This window comes from Natrix helvetica (assembly GCF_964273705.1).
Source record: "Natrix helvetica genome assembly, chromosome: 3".
NCBI lineage: Eukaryota > Metazoa > Chordata > Lepidosauria > Squamata > Natricidae > Natrix > Natrix helvetica.
In genome coordinates, this window is record NC_138549.1 from 110,335,897 (window position 1) to 110,356,223 (window position 20,327).

The 20,327-nt window shown below is 41.1% G+C and overlaps 1 protein-coding gene across 3 annotated transcripts in view; it reads right to left on the reverse strand.

Moving 5' to 3' along the window:
• Positions 1–19,898, reverse strand: part of CPT2 (carnitine palmitoyltransferase 2) — a 116,074-nt gene extending 96,176 nt beyond the window's left edge. For 2 of the 3 annotated variants that reach the window (XR_014175116.1, XM_081949608.1), the window contains exons 1-4: positions 19,599–19,898; positions 15,881–15,961; positions 14,603–14,709; positions 2,456–3,760 (exon numbers count right to left, since the gene is read on the reverse strand). Coding sequence is in view for 2 of the 3 variants with exons in the window: in XM_081949608.1 (XP_081805734.1) it covers positions 2,456–3,760; positions 14,603–14,709; positions 15,881–15,961; positions 19,599–19,765 (1,660 nt within the window). In the remaining variant the exon portion in view is untranslated. Of the gene's footprint in view, positions 1–2,455; positions 3,761–12,525; positions 12,731–14,602; positions 14,710–15,880; positions 15,962–19,598 lie in introns of those variants that run through there. The other variant, XM_081949609.1, reaches the window with a different exon arrangement.
• Between the last annotated feature and the right edge of the window lie 429 nt (positions 19,899–20,327).

Genomic DNA, 20,327 nt, shown 5'->3' on the forward strand with positions numbered 1-20,327 from the left:
CAGTGGTTAGAATGCAGTACTGCAAGCTAATTCTGCTGACTGCCGGCTGCCTGCATACTAGCTGAAGGTTGACTCAGCCTTCCATCCTTCCGAGGTGCGTAAAATGAGAACCCAGATTGTTGGGTGCAATAAGCTGACTCTGTAAACAGTTTAGAGAGGGCTGTAAATCACTGTGAAGCAGTATATATATCAGCGATGGCGAACCTTTTTTGGCTCGCGTGCCACAATTGGGGGGAGCGCAGGGGGGTCGTGTGCGGGCGTGCCGCACCCATAATGCAATGCGCGACCCCGCAGTGCGCATGCACGCACAAAAGGCGCAACCCCCCATTTTTACATGCTTTTTTCGCCCTCCCCAGGCTCCAGAGGCTTTATAGGAGCCTGGGGAGGGCGAAAAGAGCCTCCCCCGCCCCCCCGGAGGCCCTCCGGAGGCTTCAGGGATTGTCCGGAGGCTTCCGTGAAGCCTTCGGAACGCTTAAAACGACCCCCCGTGCAAACCAGAAGTCACTTCTGGTTTGCTCGGAGGGCTGTTTTGAGCGCTCTGAAGGCTTCAGGGACCATCCGGAGGCTTCAGGGACCGTCCAGAGGCCTCCCTGATGCCTTCAGAGTGCTTAAAACGACCCTCTGAGCAAACCGGAAGTGACTTCCGGTTTGTTCGGAGGGTTGTTTTGAGCTCTCTGAAGGCTTCAGGGACCGTCTGGAGGCTCCAGGGACCTTCCGGAGGCTTCCCTGAAGGCCTTCGGAGCGCTTAAAATGACCCTCCGAGCAAACCGGAAGTGACCGGAAATCGGAGGGTCGTTTTGAGCACTCCGAAGGCGTTAGGGAAGCCTCCGGACAGTCCCTGAAGCCTTCGGAATGCTTAAAACGACCTTCCGAGCAAACCGGAAGTCATTTCCGGTTTGCTCGGAGGGTCATTTTAAGCGCTTCGAAGGCTTCAGGGAAGCCTCGGGACGGTCCCTGAAGCCTCCGGAGGGCCTCCGGGGGGGCGGGGGGGCTCTTTTCGCGTTGACAAATGGCTCCGGCACGCGTGCCATAGGTTCGCCGTCACTGATATATATATTGCTAGTGCTATATTAATATCTTTCAGAGCCAAGCAAGCTTTATGCCATCTAAAATGTTATTCATTGTTATTAATGTTATTCAAAGTTATTAATAACCCAGTGATTGCTGGTGCTAAGCAGCAGCATCAGTACGATGATTAAGATACTCCTGGTACGAATACCAGTGTATAAAAATTAAGCAGGAGCAATAAAACACAAGCAACATCTTTTGCTTTTTAAACACCATAAAGAGTTTATTTTTCCAGAGGGAGTTTCAGAACTGATTCTGAAACCATGTAGGATTTAGATTTACTATATTAATATATTGCTTATTTTTTAATTGTTGTTTTATTTGTATTGTATATCTATGGTATATAGCTAAATTGCCTGGAGACCACCTGGTTTGGTGTATACATTTTATAAAGAAATATGTAATAACCTCCCAGAGGTTATTATTCCACAATAATTCAATTTTAACCTGTTTCCAAAAAAGCTACTAACAATGGTATCAATTCCAGAAGGAAGATAACTCCAAAGCATGGCAACCATCACTGAAGAGGAGCACCTCCTGTTCTTAGTTCCATCCTCCATCACCCCCGTTTCTATAAGGTGAGGCAACATAAGCAGTTTCCTCCAGGATGAATATCTCAAAATGTGTCAACCTCAATTGGAAAGGGAGTTCCTGAACACACCTAAGTGCCAACCATAAAGGGCTTTATACATAGGACAAAACCAGCACTTTGAATTGCACCTTCCTGGCAGAGGATGCAGAGCCTTCAAAATCAATATGTGTAGTCCTCATTTAGCAACTGCCTTGTTTAACAACTTTCGCAGCTATAACAATCATGAAAAAGTAACTTTGCAGCCAACCCTTGCATTTATGACCTTCACGGGTCTACAAAGCCAAGAAAAAATGAAATAAGTTCATAAGCACAGTTGCAATTTGACTTTGCTTAATAACCAAGTTGTCAGTTCCAATTATGGTCATTAGAACTACCAGTTAAACCCTAGATATTGTGTGCCAGATAACACACAAGCTGTTCTGTACTTCGAACGTCTTCGGAGGCAGCTGTATGTTGCTCCAGGTGCAGTCCAAATAGGTAGTGAGGAGGGCATGCTGCCAATTTGCATAACCTTTGCTTCTCAAAATACTATATTGAAGTATTTTGTAATCTTGGTACATAACTCTATTGTCGTGAACCTCCCAGGGAACCAGGTAGAATCTAAACTGAATCAATCAATAAATCAATCAATGAACTCAACACATCTAAATGACATTTTGAAATTGGATTAAATTACTTTAAAAAAAGTGATATTGCTCAGCACACACTCGTGAACACCAGTCATCCATAAGAAAATCAATGTTAAGAAAAGGACTGTCATCAATATAATTGAAAACAAGGAGGAAGATCACTGACCCAGAGCAGCTTCCTTTGTGAGTTGACCGTGATAGGTGGAGCACTCTGTGATCATCTGGCGTAGCTCCACAGTATTGTGCTTGGACGGCCTCTTAACTAGTGCCTCTGAGCACGCCTTTGTGTAAACCGTAGCAGGCCGGATCGTTTCAGTGCGACCATGTTTGAATGCTGCTGTGCTACAAGATTCATAGGTGGCAACTGTCTGCCCATATTGCCTAAGGAAAGCCATCTGGAAGGCAAGCTGGACTAAGGCATCAGGACTCAGCTTCTGGGTCTTTATGAATTCCTTGCCTCCTCTTTCAAACTGGAAGGGCTTCAGTGTCAGTGTTTTCACAGAGGCATCAAAATTCTGCTTGGCTTTGGTGATTCCTTCTTTCAAGGCATCGTTCAGTTTGAAATTCAGCTTCTCTACAGCTCCGTGCGAATCGCAGGCAGCCGGCAGAGACTGAGGAGTAACGACAGGAGTCTCAGTGCTGTGTTTAAAGACTTCGTTTTGGAACCTAAGCACAGCCACACCATCTCCCCAAGCGTGCTCAAAGTGAACTGCTGCAGAGCCGTCTTTCGCTAAAATAAGATTAAACGATTTGTCATACCACCTGTTAGTGCCGTCGCCGTGGAGCATAGTACGAGACAAATGTTCGTTATCTTTAATTGGGAAATCATCAAGGCACAGGCAGAATATGGCCGAGTCCACTTTCCTTAAGGCCTCCCTGTTGCCATTGTCAAGGAGTTCCTGTCTCAGAGTCGCCCAGGTGTCTCGATTTTCGGTAGTTAGGTAAGAAAGAGGAAATGCTGGAACTGGAGCATTGTCCGAAAGGATGAATTTTAAATGGGCTTGAATTTCCGATGGTTTCACTATGTTGCCATTTTGGTCTATTACATCAAACACATAGAAGTGGCCATTTCTAAGCACCAGTAAATGCTTGGCATGCTCATCTGTAAACAGCTCGTCTTTCTTGGGTTTAGGCAGCCGGGTGGAATTGAAAAGTCTGTAGTATTGTGACATGTCTAGTGGGTAGGCATTCACCATATAGGCACCAAACCATGAGAGAGAAGAAGGCACAAATCGAATCAGCTTTTTGAACCCTGGAGTGTCGCTCTTGGACGGGTTCAGATGAAACACCTCTGGTTCTAAGATGCCTGCCCTAAGAGTCTTCATGAAACGTAAAGCAGCAACAGTCATGTTGGTGGCTTTCACAAGCTGATCGTTGTATTCAGGTTTGGGATCAGGATTGAAAGCCATGAATGGATTGAAGTTAAGAAGAATGGGTTCCCGTGCCTGAAGATACATGTCAAACCAGGGACCTGAAATTAAGAGGCAAGCATATAAGTAAAGTTCGAGTATCATTAACTCTCTGTTGGGCCCTGTAATCCAGGGGTGAAATTCAGCAGGTTCTGACAGGTTCTGGAAAACTAGTAGCAGAAATTTTGAGTCGTTCAGAGAACTGACAGATACCACCTCTGGCTGGCCCCAGAGTGGGGTGGGAATAGAGATTTTGCAATATCCTTCCCCCAGGAGTGGGGAGGGAATGGGGATTTTGCAGTATCCTTCTCCTGCCATGCCCTCCAAGCCACGCCCACAGAACCAGTAGTAAAAAAAAAAAATGCATTTCACCACTGCTGTAATCCCTTAATTTGGGGTAGAGTCAGAGCAACTGGATGGAGCTGGTTGTTTACTGATGCTTCATGATGCTACAGAGAGTTTGCAACAGGTTTTTTTTTTCTTCGCGCCCTGGGAGAGAAACATCTGTTGCTGCCTAGGATTGAACTCTCAACCCTCCAAGTGGGAGGCGAGCATCTTAACTAATAGGCCACCATGCTGCTCTTCAAGTATCATTATCATGGGATGCTTATGTGAGGAACTTCCAGTTAAAAGCATATTTAATGAAGAGCTGTGGGATGCAGTAGAAAAGTTTCCAAGTTCGAGACAACTGAAAACAGAACTTCTGTTAAATTCCCTGCCATTAATTTAATATGGGGCATTCATTTTGCATCCAATTATCATTTACAATTTGCTCTCCTCTTTGACCATTTATCATTTGTTTTCAATGAAAAAAACCACAAATACAAATACACTCAAGCTTTTTTTTTTTACCTTTTTGCTTGTTGCTCCTACTCTTTCCTGTGCTTTTCTTTCCATTTATTTCTCTCCAAAAGTTGCAGTTCCCCAGCAAAGATTTCACTTTCTAATCCCTGGCTTCCATCTATCCACTAAAGTAACTGAATTCTATACTTGGCATAAAAACACTGGGATTTCTTCACAAATATGAGGACTGCAAAAGAAATGTGAATAGGAAATGAGAGGTTCCTCTGCAGAGCCTGAACCTTCAATCAAATACAATGGTGTAAAAGTTTTACACCTTGTATTTTCCATTTATATTCCACTTGTAAGTAACCACCTAGTCTCAGTCAATGTTACTAGGCTGATGTTTCTTGTCCACAGAAACAACAAAGAGCTACTTCACCACTGTCTTCCTAAATTTCATTTAAACAAATAACAAATCGTTCAGCATTTTATTTTAAATAGAAGAAAAATAGGCTCCATGGGGAGGGAAACAATGGTTTAATTCTTTCTTTTTCTATACGACTTCAGTACATACATATTTTGCTTCTGCAGATTTTTAAAAATATTTTTTTATTTTTTATTTTCAAAACAAACACGACACAGATAATCTTCCTTCTTTACATACTGTAGAAAGTGTATCAGTTGGTTACAAAATACTTTTGTGCATCTCTTCCACAGTCATCAACCATAATTCATATTAACTCAAGTATTTTAACTCAGATATTTATACATGTTACCATCATTATACCTCCGTTTTCATTTGACTATAATTGTTTAAACGTCCATCATAAAATATACCAAGGTTTAATACATAACCATATACTGACATTTCATTTACTATTTCTAAAATCCTCCAATAACACTGAATCCTTATGTCTTTTTCTAGCTAAACATCCATCATATTTAGTATACTTCAAAGGGACATCTGTATGCTTTTCTTCTTATTACTCTCTATAAACAAGTGGTGAGACCTTGGAGTGCCAAGCCAGAATAATCAGTAAATAAAGTAAAAGTGTTTCGTTTCCAATACACAAACCTCCAGCCTCTGAGTAGCAGTGTTATTGTTAAAATTTTCTTTGTTTCTTTTTGTATCTTTTTATATTCCAAGTTTTAAAAAGGTCTGATTCTTGAATGGGTTAGAAAAACACCCACAGTAATGAAAGAGGAAAATTTTAGTCCATATGTTACAAAGAATAATAAAAGGAAAAAAGATAGAAGAAGAAAACTTAATCCATTCGTTTTAAAAGGCTTGCATAAATTCCATCCATGAACATAGGATTTAAAAAGTAAGATAACCCACTGTCCAAAACCATTCAAAGCTTAATTCTGCCGCTTATTTCTTCTGTTCTCCAATTTAAATTAATTTTAAGTTTTTTATAAGCAGTCTCTTTTAAGATGGTAAAAATTCCTCACCAGCTGGAAACACTTTCCATTTCTGTATCCTTCCATTTTGGAGCCGCCCCAACTTCATCAGACTTGGCTGGATTTTTTGTCACCGGCTTGAAGAACTTTCCTTGCATCGATCAGGGACTTTGCGATGTCCCTGAGATCAGCAAGATGTATTATTCCTGTTCACCGTCTCTGTGGGATGGTTTAGGTCCGATTGGACCACCCAGCAGCAAAAGTATCGGCTGCGGTCTTGGAGCATCGAGACCGCACATCCGTATTGTCGCAACGTTGGCTCCTCCTCCCTGCTTCTGCACATTTTGTCCTTTCACTCAGAGGAAAGATTATAATTTGGCTAAGTTTTAATGCCTAATCATTTCTCAGCCTACTCAAGCCAAGCACATGAGGCAGATAGCATTTTAAATTCACAATGATTTAATTCAGAGTCTTGATTATGTACTGTGTAATGAGTCACTATTTTACTAAAGGATTCAGTAAGAACTGAGAAATAGAATACAACCAAATGTGGTGAGTTTTATACCAATTATGGGTGTATGGTATAAAAACATTCTGTTATCGTAGGCCCGTGATGGCAAACCTATGGCACGTGTGCCAAAAGTGCCACACGAAACCATGTCTCCCGGCACGCACGGCCTTGCCTGTTTGTCTTCTGTGTTTCTGGCACACATGTGTGCACAAAGATCAGCTGTCCTTCATATGCACGACAGTGCTGAAAACCAGTGTGTGCATGTGCATGGACCAGCTGATTCTCAGGTGCGCATGCGTGCAAGAATCCGAAACTTTGGCTTTTCCAGAGCATAATCCCTTTGCACGCATGGCAGTGCCAAAAATTGGTCTGCGCATGCGCACAGGCCAGCTGATCATCAGGTGCCCGTGCATGATAGAACCCAGAAGTTCAGGAGGAGGAGCTAATGTTGCGACAACACGACGTACGATCTCAATGCTCTGAGATCTCAGTAGATACTTTTGCCGCTGGGTGGTCCAAATGGACCTAAACCATCCCACAGAGACAGTGAACAGGAAGAATATGTCTTGCTGATCTCAGGGACATCGCGAAGTCCCTGATTGATCCAAGAGAAGTTCTTCAAGCCAGGGACAAAAAAGCCAGCCATTAGGCTGATGAAGTCGGGGCGGCTCCAAAACGGAAGGATACGGAAAGAGAAAGTGTTTCCAGCTGGTGAGGAATTTTTACCGTTTTAAAAGAGACCACCTATAAATTGCAACATTGCAACAATAACACTCCTACTCGGAGGCTGGAGGTTTGTGTATTGGAAACGAAACACTTTTATTTTTCTCACTGATTATCCTGGCTTGGCACTTCAAAGTCTCACTGCTTGTTTATAGACAGTGATAAGAAGAAAAGCATACAGATGTCCCTTTGAAGTATATCTTTAACCAGAGAAAGGTGAAAATGAAACGTTATTGTGAATCTATGCTTAATCTTGTTAAAACCTAAGCTAGAGCAGCAGTGTTTGTTAGCTGGAGATAATGGCACAAGTTTTAAGTCTGCAAAAGATATTCTCAGAAATACAGAAATTATCAAACACACATGAGAGGATAGAGAAGAAGTTGGAAGACTTAGTGCATCTAACAGCAAAATATGCTGAAGAAGTTGAACATGTTTATCAAGTGGAAAAAGTGGCGGTTAAAATCCTAAAAATCGAAGAGGAAAATGAATGTAAAGAAGTTAAAATTGCTGATATTTATGGTGATTGGTTTGTCTCAGAAAATGGAAAGAGTGGAATACTGAAAGAGGAATTAAATGGAGGGGAAAGATGCAAGATACAGAAGAAGAAAAAATAAATGAATTTATGGATTTAAAGAGAGAAATTTTATTAGCAATATCATTGATAACACTACTGACAATCAAAGATAAGCTGATTAAGGAAACAGAAGAAGGGCATCGAAATTACATGAGAGATTTTATAAGCAAAGAGTTGCTAAGAGGAGTCCATACAAAGTTGATTAAGGAGATGATTAGAGGACTGACACCACAAATGGCAGAAGACATGAGACTGTTTTGCTACTGGAAAGATACAGGTTCACAGATGGAAGAGTATAATTTAAAAATAGTTAAACTTAGTGAAATTTAGTGACAATAGATATAGTTAAATAAATAATTGATAATGATAATAATGTATACAATGTGTAGTGTTATGATAAGTAATAATGGGATATGAATATTGAATGGTACCCATGAAAGGAAGATTAGAAATCCTTTTGGATTATATATAAAGGTTAATAAAAGAGAACTAAGTTAGATACAGTTAAGTCTTGATTATTAGGGGGGAAATGTTATGATACAGAATATAGTTAAATAAAGGAGGGATAATGATAACGTATATACAGGTATGGGTACAACATAAGGAAATTGGATGTAAATTGTAAACAGTGATTTGGAAAGAAGGATTAGAAAACTTTGTTATTAAATATTATGGATGTTTAGCTAGAATAGGACATAAGGATTCAGTGTTATTGAGGATTTTAGAAATAGTAAATGAAATGCCAGTATGTGCTTATGTTTTAACTCTTGGTATACAATGATGAAGGACGTTTAAACAATTATAGTCAAATGAAAATGGAGGCATGATGATGGTAACATGTATAAATATCTGAGTTAAAATACTTGAGTTAATATGAATTATGTTTGTTGACTGTGGAAGAGATGCACGAAAGCCTTTTTGTAACCAACTGATACACTTTCTACAGTATGTAAAGAAGCGGGGACAGAGAATTAATAGATACAGAACATCTCTGTCCCCAGCAAACTAAAATTCATAGGGTTATAAATGCATGTAACATAGATGTGTGTGTGGGTAAGATTATCACTCCTGCTGTCAAGCAAAACCAAGCATGTAATAGTGATTGTCATACCATGTGCATGAATCACACAAGTGGCAAGAAAATAGGGGCAGTCAGGCATAATACAGGTTATGTAGACAGTAAACACAAGGTCAATCAAAATGGACTCAAATGTCTATATACCAATGCACAGAGTATGAGGAATAAACAGGGAGAATTAGAAATTCAAGTAAAAGAGGGCAGATATGATATTATTGCCATTACAGAAACTTGGTGGGATGAAACTGACAAATGGAACATACAGCTAGAAGGATTTAAATTATTTAAAAGAAATAGACCAAATAAAAGAGGAGGTGGAGTTGCACTATATATAAGAAATAACTACGTCTCTACAGAAATAGAGCACAACAATAATGAGAACTATCTTGAATGCATTTGGGTCAATATTAAAGGTTGTGGGGGAAATGACATTGCCATAGGTCTATACTACAGGCCACCCAACCAAGCAGAGGAAGAAGATGAACTTTTTGCTAGTCAGCTAACTAAGGTATGTAGGAAGCACACCACAATAGTAATGGGAGATTTTAACTACCCTGACATCAACTGGGAAACAAACTCTGCACCAAGTGGAAGATCCAACAGGTTCCTAACAAACCTAGCAGACAACTTTGTTTTCCAAAAAGTAGAGAAGGAAACAAGGGGATCAGCCATACTGGACTTAATTCTCACTAACAGAGAGGAAATGATAGAAGGTGTTGAAGCCATAGGAACCCTGGGGGCAAGTGACCATGCAATATTGGGATTCAACATTATCCAAACACAAGTAGTAGAACAAAGTCAAACTAGAGTCTTGGACTTTAAGAAAGCTAATTTCAATAAACTTAGAGAGAGCTTGGGAAAAATTCCAAGGATGAGAATCCTCGAGGGGAAAACAACTCAAGAAGCTTGGGAAATTTTGAAAAATGAGATTAGAAAAGCCCAGTCTAACACAATACCAATGAAGAAGAAAAACAACAGCTCCCAAAAGAAACCAGCATGGCTGCATAAACAACTATCTGACAAACTGAAAGACAAAAAAAGTAAGTATAAAAAGTGGAAGGAGGGGGACATAACTAAGGCAGAATATCAGCAAATAGCCCGAGCCTGTAAAGATGAAGTGAGGAAAGCTAAGGCTCACAATGAAGAAAGGCTTGCCACAAAAGTAAAAATTAACAAAAAAAGCTTCTTCCAACATGTTAAAAACAAGAAAAAAGTTAAGGAAACAATTGGTCCATTGCTAGGAGAAAGTGGCAAGAAGGTGACAAGCAACAGGGAGAAAGCAGAACTATTTAACTCATGTTTTGCATCTGTCTTTACACAAAGGGATAAAACAGTCCAACCTATCAAAAGCAGCACCACAAAATTAGGAACACAAATTGAAATAGGGAAGAAAATGGTAAGTGAGCACCTGTCTACCCTAGACGAGTTCAAATCACCAGGACCGGATGGATTACACCCCAGAGTTCTGAAGGAACTAGCAGACGAGATCTCAGAACCACTGAATTATATCTTTCAGAGATCCTGGAACACCGGGGAACTACCAGAGGACTGGAAAAGAGCTGATGTGGTTCCCATCTTCAAAAAAGGGAAAAAATTAGATCCAGGAAACTACAGACCTATCAGCCTAACCTCAATACCAGGAAAGATTCTGGAAAAAATAATCAAGCAACGAATTTGCGAACACCTAGAAGCAAACAAAGTAATAGCCAAAAGCCAACATGGATTTGTCAAAAACAGATCATGCCAGACTAATCTTATTGCATTCTTTGATAATGTGACAAAATTAGTGGACCAGAGGAATGCCATTGATATAGTTTACTTGGACTTCAGTAAGGCTTTTGATAAGGTAGACCATAACCTACTACTAGATAAAGTAGAAGAATGTGGGTTAGACAGCATCACCACCAGATGGATTGGTAACTGGCTGACCAACCGCACTCAACGTGTAGTTCTCAATGGAACTGCATCTACATGGAGGGAAGTATGCAGTGGAGTACCCCAAGGCTCAGTTTTAGGCCCAGTACTCTTCAACATCTTCATCAATGATTTGGATGAGGGAATAAATGGGGAACTCATCAAATTTGCAGATGATACCAAGCTGGCAGGAATAGCCAACACTCCAGAAGATAGGCTTAAGATACAGAAGGATCTTGACAAACTTGAACATTGGGCACTATCTAATAAAATGAAATTCAATGGTGAAAAGAGTAAGGTTCTACATTTAGGCAAGAAAAACAAAATGCACAGGAACAGTATAGGTGGTACCTTGCTCAATAGTAGTAACTGTGAGAGGGATCTTGGAGTCCTAGTGGACGATCATTTAAATATGAGCCAGCAGTGTGCAGCAGCTGCCAAAAAGCCAACACAGTTCTAGGCTACATAAACAGAGGGGTAGAATCAAGATCACGTGAAGTGTTAATACCACTTTATAATGCCTTGGTAAGGCCACACTTGGAATACTGCATTCAGTTCTGGTCGCCACGATGTAAAAAAGATGTGGAGACTCTAGAAAGAGTGCAGAGAAGAGCAACAAAGATGATTAGGGGACTGGAGACTAAAACATATGAAGAACGGTTGCAGGAACTGGGTATGTTTAGCTTAAGAGAAAGAAGGACTAGGGGAGACATGATAGCATTATTCCAATATCTCAGAGGTTGCCACAAAGAAGAGGGAGTCAAACTATTCTCCAAAGCACCTGAGGGTAGAACAAGAAGCAATGGGTGGAAACTAATCAAGGAGAGAAGCAACTTAGAACTGAGGAGAAATTTCCTGACAGTGAGAACAATTAATCAGTGGAACAGCTTGCCTCCAGAAGTTGTGAATGCCCCAACACTGGAAGTCTTTAAGAAGATGTTGGATAGCTATTTGTCTGAAACGGTATAGGGTTTCCTGCCTAGGCAGGGGGTTGGACTAGAAGACCTCCAAGGTCCCTTCCAACTCTACTATTGTATTGTATTGTATGTGTTGTGTTTGTTTTGAAAATTTAAAATTAAAAAAAAATATTTTTAAAAAAAGAACCCGGAAGTTCGGCTTTTCCGGAGCGCGGCCCCGACGAGCCCATGTGCATGACATTTCCATGCAACCTTTTCGACACTCGGTGCCAAAAATGTTCGCCATCACTGTCCTAGGCACAGATAGTCCTCAAGGGTTTCCTTAATGACCATAGCAAACCATCGCAAAAAAGGGTTGTAAAATTGGATTGGGCACATGACCATTATGAGTCTGTTCATTCCAGTCATAACTCAAGGACTACCTGTTCATTTCCAGATGCCAATATCCTAAATGTAAGAAGAGGAAAACGTAGGAGGGGGAGGAGCTGAATGAATACAACTGGAATTGAGACTGGAATTTCCATTGTAAATCAATGGAGTCATGAGTCAAGTTGGACCCAATTTTATGATAATTTTATGGCAGTCATTAAGTGGATCATGCAGTTGTTAAGCAAATCCATCTTTTCCAATGGGCATTTTTGGCCAGAAATGAGCAAAAAAGGTCAAATTCATGATCATGTAATCATATGATCAGTGTTAAAAAAAATTCACTGTGTTAGTCAAAAACTATCTGGGAAGGTCACAAATCCTGTTCATAACACTGGAGGACACTGCAGTTGGTCATAAATGCGTGCCTGTTGCCAAGCGCTCAAGCGCAATCACGTGACCAAGGGGTGGTGCTAGGTGTCTAAGTCAGAAGTCACTTTTTCCAAGGCCATCATAACTTTGAGCCATTATTAAATGAACAGTCATAAATCAAGGATTACCTGTAAATTAAGTTCACTAATCTAAATTCTATAAATGTTCTTGCTGTTCTTCTATTTTTTTTCTCTTTCAGATTTTTTTTTTGTATTATTTTTGCTGTCTCCTTTCTTTACGTTCTGGTAATCCTCCATCTGCTGCTGAAGTAAGCTTCCTTTTCTTTATCTCATCCTGACTGTTCTTTTCTCCCAAACCATAAAGTTTAGCAACCTGCAATAGATTAATATTTTGTTGGTCATGGCCATTAAGTCACGATGATCACTCTTTTTCTACAGACTGTGTGTTTTATTACTCAGAATGGCATGTGGAATCGACAGGATACGAAAAGCGATTTTTCAATTGTTTGAACCAATTATTCCTTTTCCCTGTCTCACATTGAGTGAGCACACACACACAGGCAAGGCTTTGTTGTTTTATACAAGCATCTCTGCAACCTGGATTCTCAACTCCCAAGCAGTTACAAATTGCTCCATTAGTCCCAGACTATGCCCAAATTCCCTCCACTTTAAAAACCACTGTTTCTGTATAATCGGTAAAATAACATCTTTTTTTAAAAAAAAAACAAGATTTTTATTGGTTTTACAAAAAATAATCGGGACAAGGGATGGTGGATAAGGTTACAAATTTTGACAGCTACATTATGCAGGAAATGGCCCTCCCCCCCATTCTCATAACTTTCATTTATTAATACATTAAGTTGTTACTAAATAATCTTTTGTCAGCATATTTTAGCCTTTTATCTTCAAGTGGGTTCAATCATTTTATATTAAACAGATTTTCTAGTTCATTTTTGTGATCTAAGTTTTCTCAGTATTGCCTCTTCTCCCCCCACCAGCAAGGCTCCAGCACCTCCCGTGTCCTGTGTGTCCCGTGTAGTGTCATCAGATTTATCCAGGAGGACTTTGTTTTTTTCCATGAAGGCCTCAGCCTCCATAGTTGTGTTGATTCTAACTCTAGTGTCCTCCCAGAATATCAGCATACCTTCTGGCATAAGCCATCTAAACCACACCCCTTTCTGGTATAAAATAACACCTTTTTATCTGCAGCAAAAAAAAAAAAAACCACCTGCCTTCTCGTTTCCTCCTTCACTCCTTGAAGAGTATTCAAGTAAATAAAAGGCAACTGTTTGGGTAATTAGGTCACCCTGCTTTCCTCCTAGAGATGCAAAGAGTTGAACCTGGCACATTCTATATGGAAAAGAGATGCTTGTTCTATCAATCCACTGTGTTCTCTTACATTCTCTAAATTCAGAAGAAGAAAACTAATGTATCTTATAGGCCCTCTTGGAAATTATTCTGGGGGTCCGGGGTTGAGGCTTAAGACTAATTCCAACCAAATCTTTGTGAGGACACATATTCAGCTTTGACTCAATGAATTCCATGTGTGGAACAGATGTTTCTGATAGCCCAAATGAGATGAATGCTTTGAGTGTTATGTCCGGGCTATAAATATAATTGTTCTGTGTAGAAGTGGTTAGAGGAGGTAACAGTGAAGAACATCCAAGGACATCAGCAGTGGTGAGAGCAGAAAAGACACTGGGAAGACTAGAGCGGGTAGATAGCAAGATAGGTTATGCAGTGCATGAAAGGAGAGAAGGAGGGAGGGAGGGAAGGGGAAATGGGGCATGCCAGGGGAATATGGCATGCTGTTCGCTACTAAGGCAAGGAATGGAGAGAAGAGGTAATCTGTACAGCTTTGGCCTATTCACTGCACAAAATCACTCCAGGAGCCCTCCAGGTTTAGTTTAGTCTTGAAACCTGGAACAACCAAAACCTTTCAGCTGTTGGTTTTGCTAGAACTGTGGATGAACTGAAAGGGCTCAACAAAACTTTTGGAACACACAGATTTGTTCCTGGTTTGAAAGGAAGCATACTTCCCATTTCATGCACACTCTTAAATAAATGTTAACTGTTCAAAGATGTAAACAAGCATCAAAACTAGTTCTGGACCTGTGGCTTCAGCCCAGTTAATGAAAAGGAAGACCCATTCTCTACACCTGCCAGATTAGAATCAATTCTTAATTGAGCAGTTTGAGGAAAAGACATCAGGAATGTAAGCGACATTTCACGATCATTTTCCTACCTGAAATATAACTTGTATGTTTGTTTTGTTTGTCCTTTACAACCAAATGATCATGCAATTCTCTACCAATGCCATTCTCAAAATTGCAAGCAAGTTGTTCGGTTTTTCTAAATTTAAAAGAGAAACAGAAAGAAATTTAGTGTATCTCTGATATAGACAATTCTTTGGGAGAAAATGTGAAGTATACTGCTGAATAATAAAGCTCTTCTAGCCTTGTTGTACAGAATAAAGAAGATGACCTTGACTAGGATATGCAAGAACCATTACCTAGGCAAAAAGGGCTAAAATATATTTAAAATCAGAACCATGAGATGACATTTCGAAAAGGCTCAACCAGATATCTCTCATTCACTTATATAAGGAAGAGGAATAGCACAATCATATTTGCTAGAGTCTGTTACTATGGCCAATCTTAATAAATATGGTTTTAGCCTTCTGGTGGAATTTTTTTCTGGCCTGGTCTATCCAGTAGGTGTGACCCTATTCCCTTCCTCATGTGAAATTCCTACCTATGTATTAAAAAGTATCATCGCTTCCACATTGCAGGAACCCTGGTGGCACATAAGGTTAGAATGCAGCATTGCAGGCAAACTCTGCCCACAGCCTGGAATTTGATCAAGGTTGACTCAGCTTTTCATCCTTCTGGTCAGTAAAATGAGAACCCAGTTTGTTGGGGGCAATATGCTGACTCTGTAAACCACCCAGAGAGTGCTGTAAAGCACAGGGAAGTTTTATCTAGAATGTTTTCCTGAGACTGCCTAGATCAGGGGTGTCAAACTCAAGGCCCACAGGGGTCTTAGATCTGGCCCGCAGGGCTTTTCCTGGAAACAAAGAAGGACTGGCCCGTGGTGCCTCTGCCAGCCAAAATGGAGCTTGAGGAGCTCCGTTTTCACTGGCAAAGTGCTGCAGGAGACCATCACAGCTGAAAACCGAGCCCAGGCAGGCCGTATTCAGCCTCTCCAAGCTCCATTTTCACTGGCAGAGAGCTGCAGGAGGCTGTCGTGGCTGAAAACAGAGCCTCGATGCTGGTCATGCCCACCATGGCCACACCCTCGGCTATGCCCCCCCCCAGCCCCTCGAGGTCAAACACAACTCTGATGCGGCCCTCAATGGAATTGAATTTGATACTCCTGGCCTAGATTAATACTGGCCTAGATTAATACAATCAGCACAAACAATAGGCAGGACAATGGGAGATATAATGCAGCAAATCGCAGGGCAATCAGGCTGGGAAAGGTACCTGGACAAGATATCAGAGAGATGAAAGCTTGTTCCTACCTGAATTGATCATCATCCAAAAGAGGTTTCTGTGCACTCAGGTATCTTCTAATTGTATCTTCAAGTTTTGGAATGGGCAAACTAATAACAAGAGGAATAAAATATTGAATCTGTGCGGTTAAAAAATGTTATCACAAACTCTCAACAAAAACATGCTGATAGATTGAATGGAAAGCAGTTTTTAAGTTAAATACAAGCCTCAAAGCAGCTCTGACACTTACTATAACTTATATCTATGGACAATTTATTAATAATACTCTCAGGTAGCTTAAGCTTTAAGTAAACACATTTTTGTATCAAGCATTCAGCTATTCTGAAATAAGCAAATTAATACAGAAAGAAAGTTAAAGAGAGATTCTATTAACCAGAACCTATAAGAAATAAATTCTTATATGGAAAAATGCCCTTCAGACTTAAAACAATGTATTAATGTTTCTGCAGAAGTACAATGCATAAATAAGCTCCAATCCCCAAATAAACCAGTGAGCATTGAACATAGTAATTAAGCAAAAAACAGTTGCATATTGCTGGTTATTAATAACTGGGGAATGGAAAATAGGAGGAGGAGAATGAATATTGTACACCTGGCTCAAATGTTTCTGGATCAACATTTAAGTTAATATTTAAGGCATACGGGATGATCTCTATCTCTTTTGCCACTGTAACCTATATGTAGGTTACTCATTTAGCAAGAACAGTAAAAAAAGTGCAAAGTATGCATAGTTGAATTCACTGTTATTTAGACAACTAAATAGTACACTTTGACCTTAATAGAATAATCCTAAGTAAGCTCATTTTAAAAGTTTCCCCTTCAAGTCATTGTACATTCTTTTGGTGACTCCCTGTACTAGTCCCTGAAATTTTGTTAACAACATTTTTGGAAGTGGTTTTATCATTGCCTTCTTCCTAGGACTGAGAAAGAGTGACTGTCTCAAGATTACCCAACTGCCAACTAGAACTCACAGTCTTCTGGTTTCTAGCTTGGTGCCTTAATCACCGCACCAAACTGGCTCTCAATTTAAAAACCAACAATGCATAAAGTCAACCAAATAGGTACAAAGGCATTAAGTAGCAATTACATAGATACATAGAGTCAATTCTTAAAAACCATCTAGTACAGGCAGTCGCCAGGATTCAAAAACTGGCTTGAAGGCACAACAGATTTTTAAAAAATGTATACATGTTTAACTCTGAACAGCAATGATGAGACTCATGCCCTGTTTTTAGCACCACCCTTTCACCTACATGCCATATTTCATTCTGGTCTTCTTTTGTTACCAACTGCAATGAAGCGCTTGCATTTTCCCTTTCTCATTTTTAGCTCTTAACACAACTCTTTGTTGTGCTGTAACTTCGAATACCATAACTCACATTTCACCTTAGATAGTCTTATGAGCAATCCAGCTGCTGAACATTCTCTTAATCTGGAGCTGAATTAAATGAGAGATTCATACTATCTCTTAGCGTCTCTAGAGTTTGTTGTGCAAAAATAAAATCAATTCCTGCCCTCTCATGGGTTCACAGAATATCCTAGCATCAGCATGATCCAGCTATTAAGACAAATTAAAATCTTTGTTTTGAGGTCGCACGTTATACAGACTATACTGTATGTTAAAAAAAAGTTTAACCTTGCTACCTCAGATTAATAATAACTACATGAAAATCATTGGTATTAGTTATAAGTATGACTAAACAAAAATGTATCTCTGGGTGTGTATGTATGAATGTATCAGTGGTGGGTTTCAAAATTTTTTAGAACCTCTTCTGTAGGTGTGGCCTGCTTTGTGGGAATGGCTTCCCGACCATGTGACTGGGTGGGAGTGGCTTGCCGGCCATGTGACTGGGTGGGAGTGGCTTGCCAGCCATGTGACTGGGTGGGCGTGGCCAACTTGTAAAATGTGGTGAAACTCACTTAACAATGTTCTTGCTTAGCAACCAAAATGTTGGCTCAGAAATTCTGGCATTTGAAGCACACAAGTCTTAAAGCTGTCAAGTTACAAGACCCTTACACCCCTAACCCTTTAGGAAAAAAACCCCCAGGGGTGTTCAAACTTGACAACTTTAAGACTGGTGGACTTCAACTCCCAGAATTCCTCCTCTCACTCTTCATCTTGATGTGCAGACAGGCGGGGAGAGGGAGCTGGAACTGGTTCTAAACGGCACTGTAGATTTGTGGAACCTCTTCTATAGAAGAGGTTAGAACTGGCAGGAACCCACCCTTGGTATATATGTATGTATGTATGCATGTATGTCCAAACCGCATAATGAGGGTAAACAACTAACACATGAATACTCAGAACATGTCCACTGCCCCTGATGAACTGGCATCCTATGCAGCTTTGAGTTCCTGGCAACCTATCAGATATCTAGGTTCAAAAATGATGTACATGTAATTTTACATTTATCCTTGAGTTCAGAAAACACAAGCACAACTAGTTTCCATGCAAATGGTGTTCTGCAGAGAGGTATTCCTTATGGATTTCTGCAAAGTACTATCTTGTTCAAAGGCTTTTACTGCATACATTCAGTACTTTAATAGGAATTATGGTGATGACTCAGCAGGGACTGGGATCCTATTGGCTTCTGTCAACTATTTGCATGGGAGGAGGGTGAAGATAACTACTGTACCCTGCCTGCATAGCAACTTACCTATTGGTGGAGACTTTTTTTTCTACATTACCCTGCAAAGTGACAGCCAGTTAGTAGGCAGATCACTGTTCTTCAACAATCTGAACCCATGAATCAAGCTCTGCAGTGGATCAAAGTAGGGACTCTCCTCTGTTATTGGGAATTCCCCAACACTATTTGATCCATGAGGTGGGGTGACAGAGGCTGCCTCCAAAAGTGGAGGGCAATCCTCATCACTCACCCAACATATCAGTCCATAGGATGAGCCACAAGGTGGACAGGGGCTTCCTAAGAAGGCAGAAGCAAAAAGCCCCACTTATCCTATAGATCAAGTTCAGATGATGGCTAAATCCATTTGTCCAAACTTATCCTCTTCAAGTTCACCTTAAAAAGGCAATTGGTCAATGTTCCCTGGTTCCCGAAGCAAGAAATCCATCAAATCACTGCACTTTTCCAGCATGACACTCTTATGAACCACAAGCCTGCTTCCCCATAGAGACCAGTTATGGAATGTAACCAATGATGTGCTCTTTGAAGACCCAAAGATGTGCTTCTTTCAAGAGACAACTGGACTTTCTTGGGGGTGTTTTCTCCCCTTTCCCTTTGAAAACGTTTCTCTTCTCATCCAAGAAGCTTGGATGGGGAACGGGAAGATTGGATGAGAAGCCAAACATTTTCAAAGGAAAGAAAAAAGTCAAGGAAAGTCCAGTTGCCTTTTGGAAAAAGCACCTTTGGGACATAGTGATGGTTGGAGAATCTCCATAGACATTTGTTTTTTGAAGAGTTTGTGTCAAGTGCTATAGGAATGGATTTCTAAGGAAATCTTAATGGCATATAGGGAGCTTTCCTGTGCGACTTAAGGTACAAACTTCTTTCGGGCTTCCCCCAAACCCAGCGGGTGAGAGAAGCAGAGTGACTTGTGTCATAACTTCCTATTTGAAAGAGGGGAGGGAATTGGACGCGAGGACCAAAGGCCACTTCAGAAGGGCAATCGAAGGGCACCAACAAGCAAAGCTGGGGGGAGGCCTTTGGAGAAGAGTCCCGGGGACCAAACACTTTGACCCCAGTCTCCAAGGAGGCGCTTCCTTACCGGGGCAGGCTCTTCTGATAATGCATAGTGGGGACGATGCTGCGGTGCAAGTATTGGGAGAGCGCATCGTCTTGGCTGTAGCTCCTTCGGGGCCCGATGAGAAGAGGCGGGAGCCAAGCCCTCCGGAAGCGGCAGAAGGAAGAAAATAGCAGCGCCCCGGTCACCATGGCGGTCTCGAGACTTTCCTTCCCGGTGGCGGAACAGGAGAGAGAGAGCCACCCGCCGGTGCCCGCCCCTGGGAGGAGTTACTTCACAGCAGAAGACGTGGGACGGCTCCGGAGGCAGATCGCGCCCTCTGGACTGGTGTGTGTGTGTGTGTGTGTGTGTGTGGTGTGTGTGTGTGTGTGTGTGTGTGTCGCCCGCTGGACTGCTTTGGTTTGGAGGGGGGGTGAGACGGTTTTTTGTGTTTAACTCCTCGTAGTTAGTGAAAGTTTGCACAGCAATCCGGATCCCGAACACTCAGACAAGCTCGAGTCCCAAAGAGGGACTTTTTCCAGAGGCAACTGGACTTTAGCTAAAAGAATGCAAACGAGCAGCTGGGTGCAAGGAGTACAAATCCTTCCATCCCCCCGCCATCCAGTCAGAGCTGAAGAAGCTGCTGGGATGAAAAGCGAAACGTCTTCCAGAAAGATAAACCAGAAGTTCCAGTTGCCTCCCGAAACGACGCACCTTTGGGACAACCATGGCCCGGGTGACTGAGAACCTCCATAGACATTTAGCTACAAACTG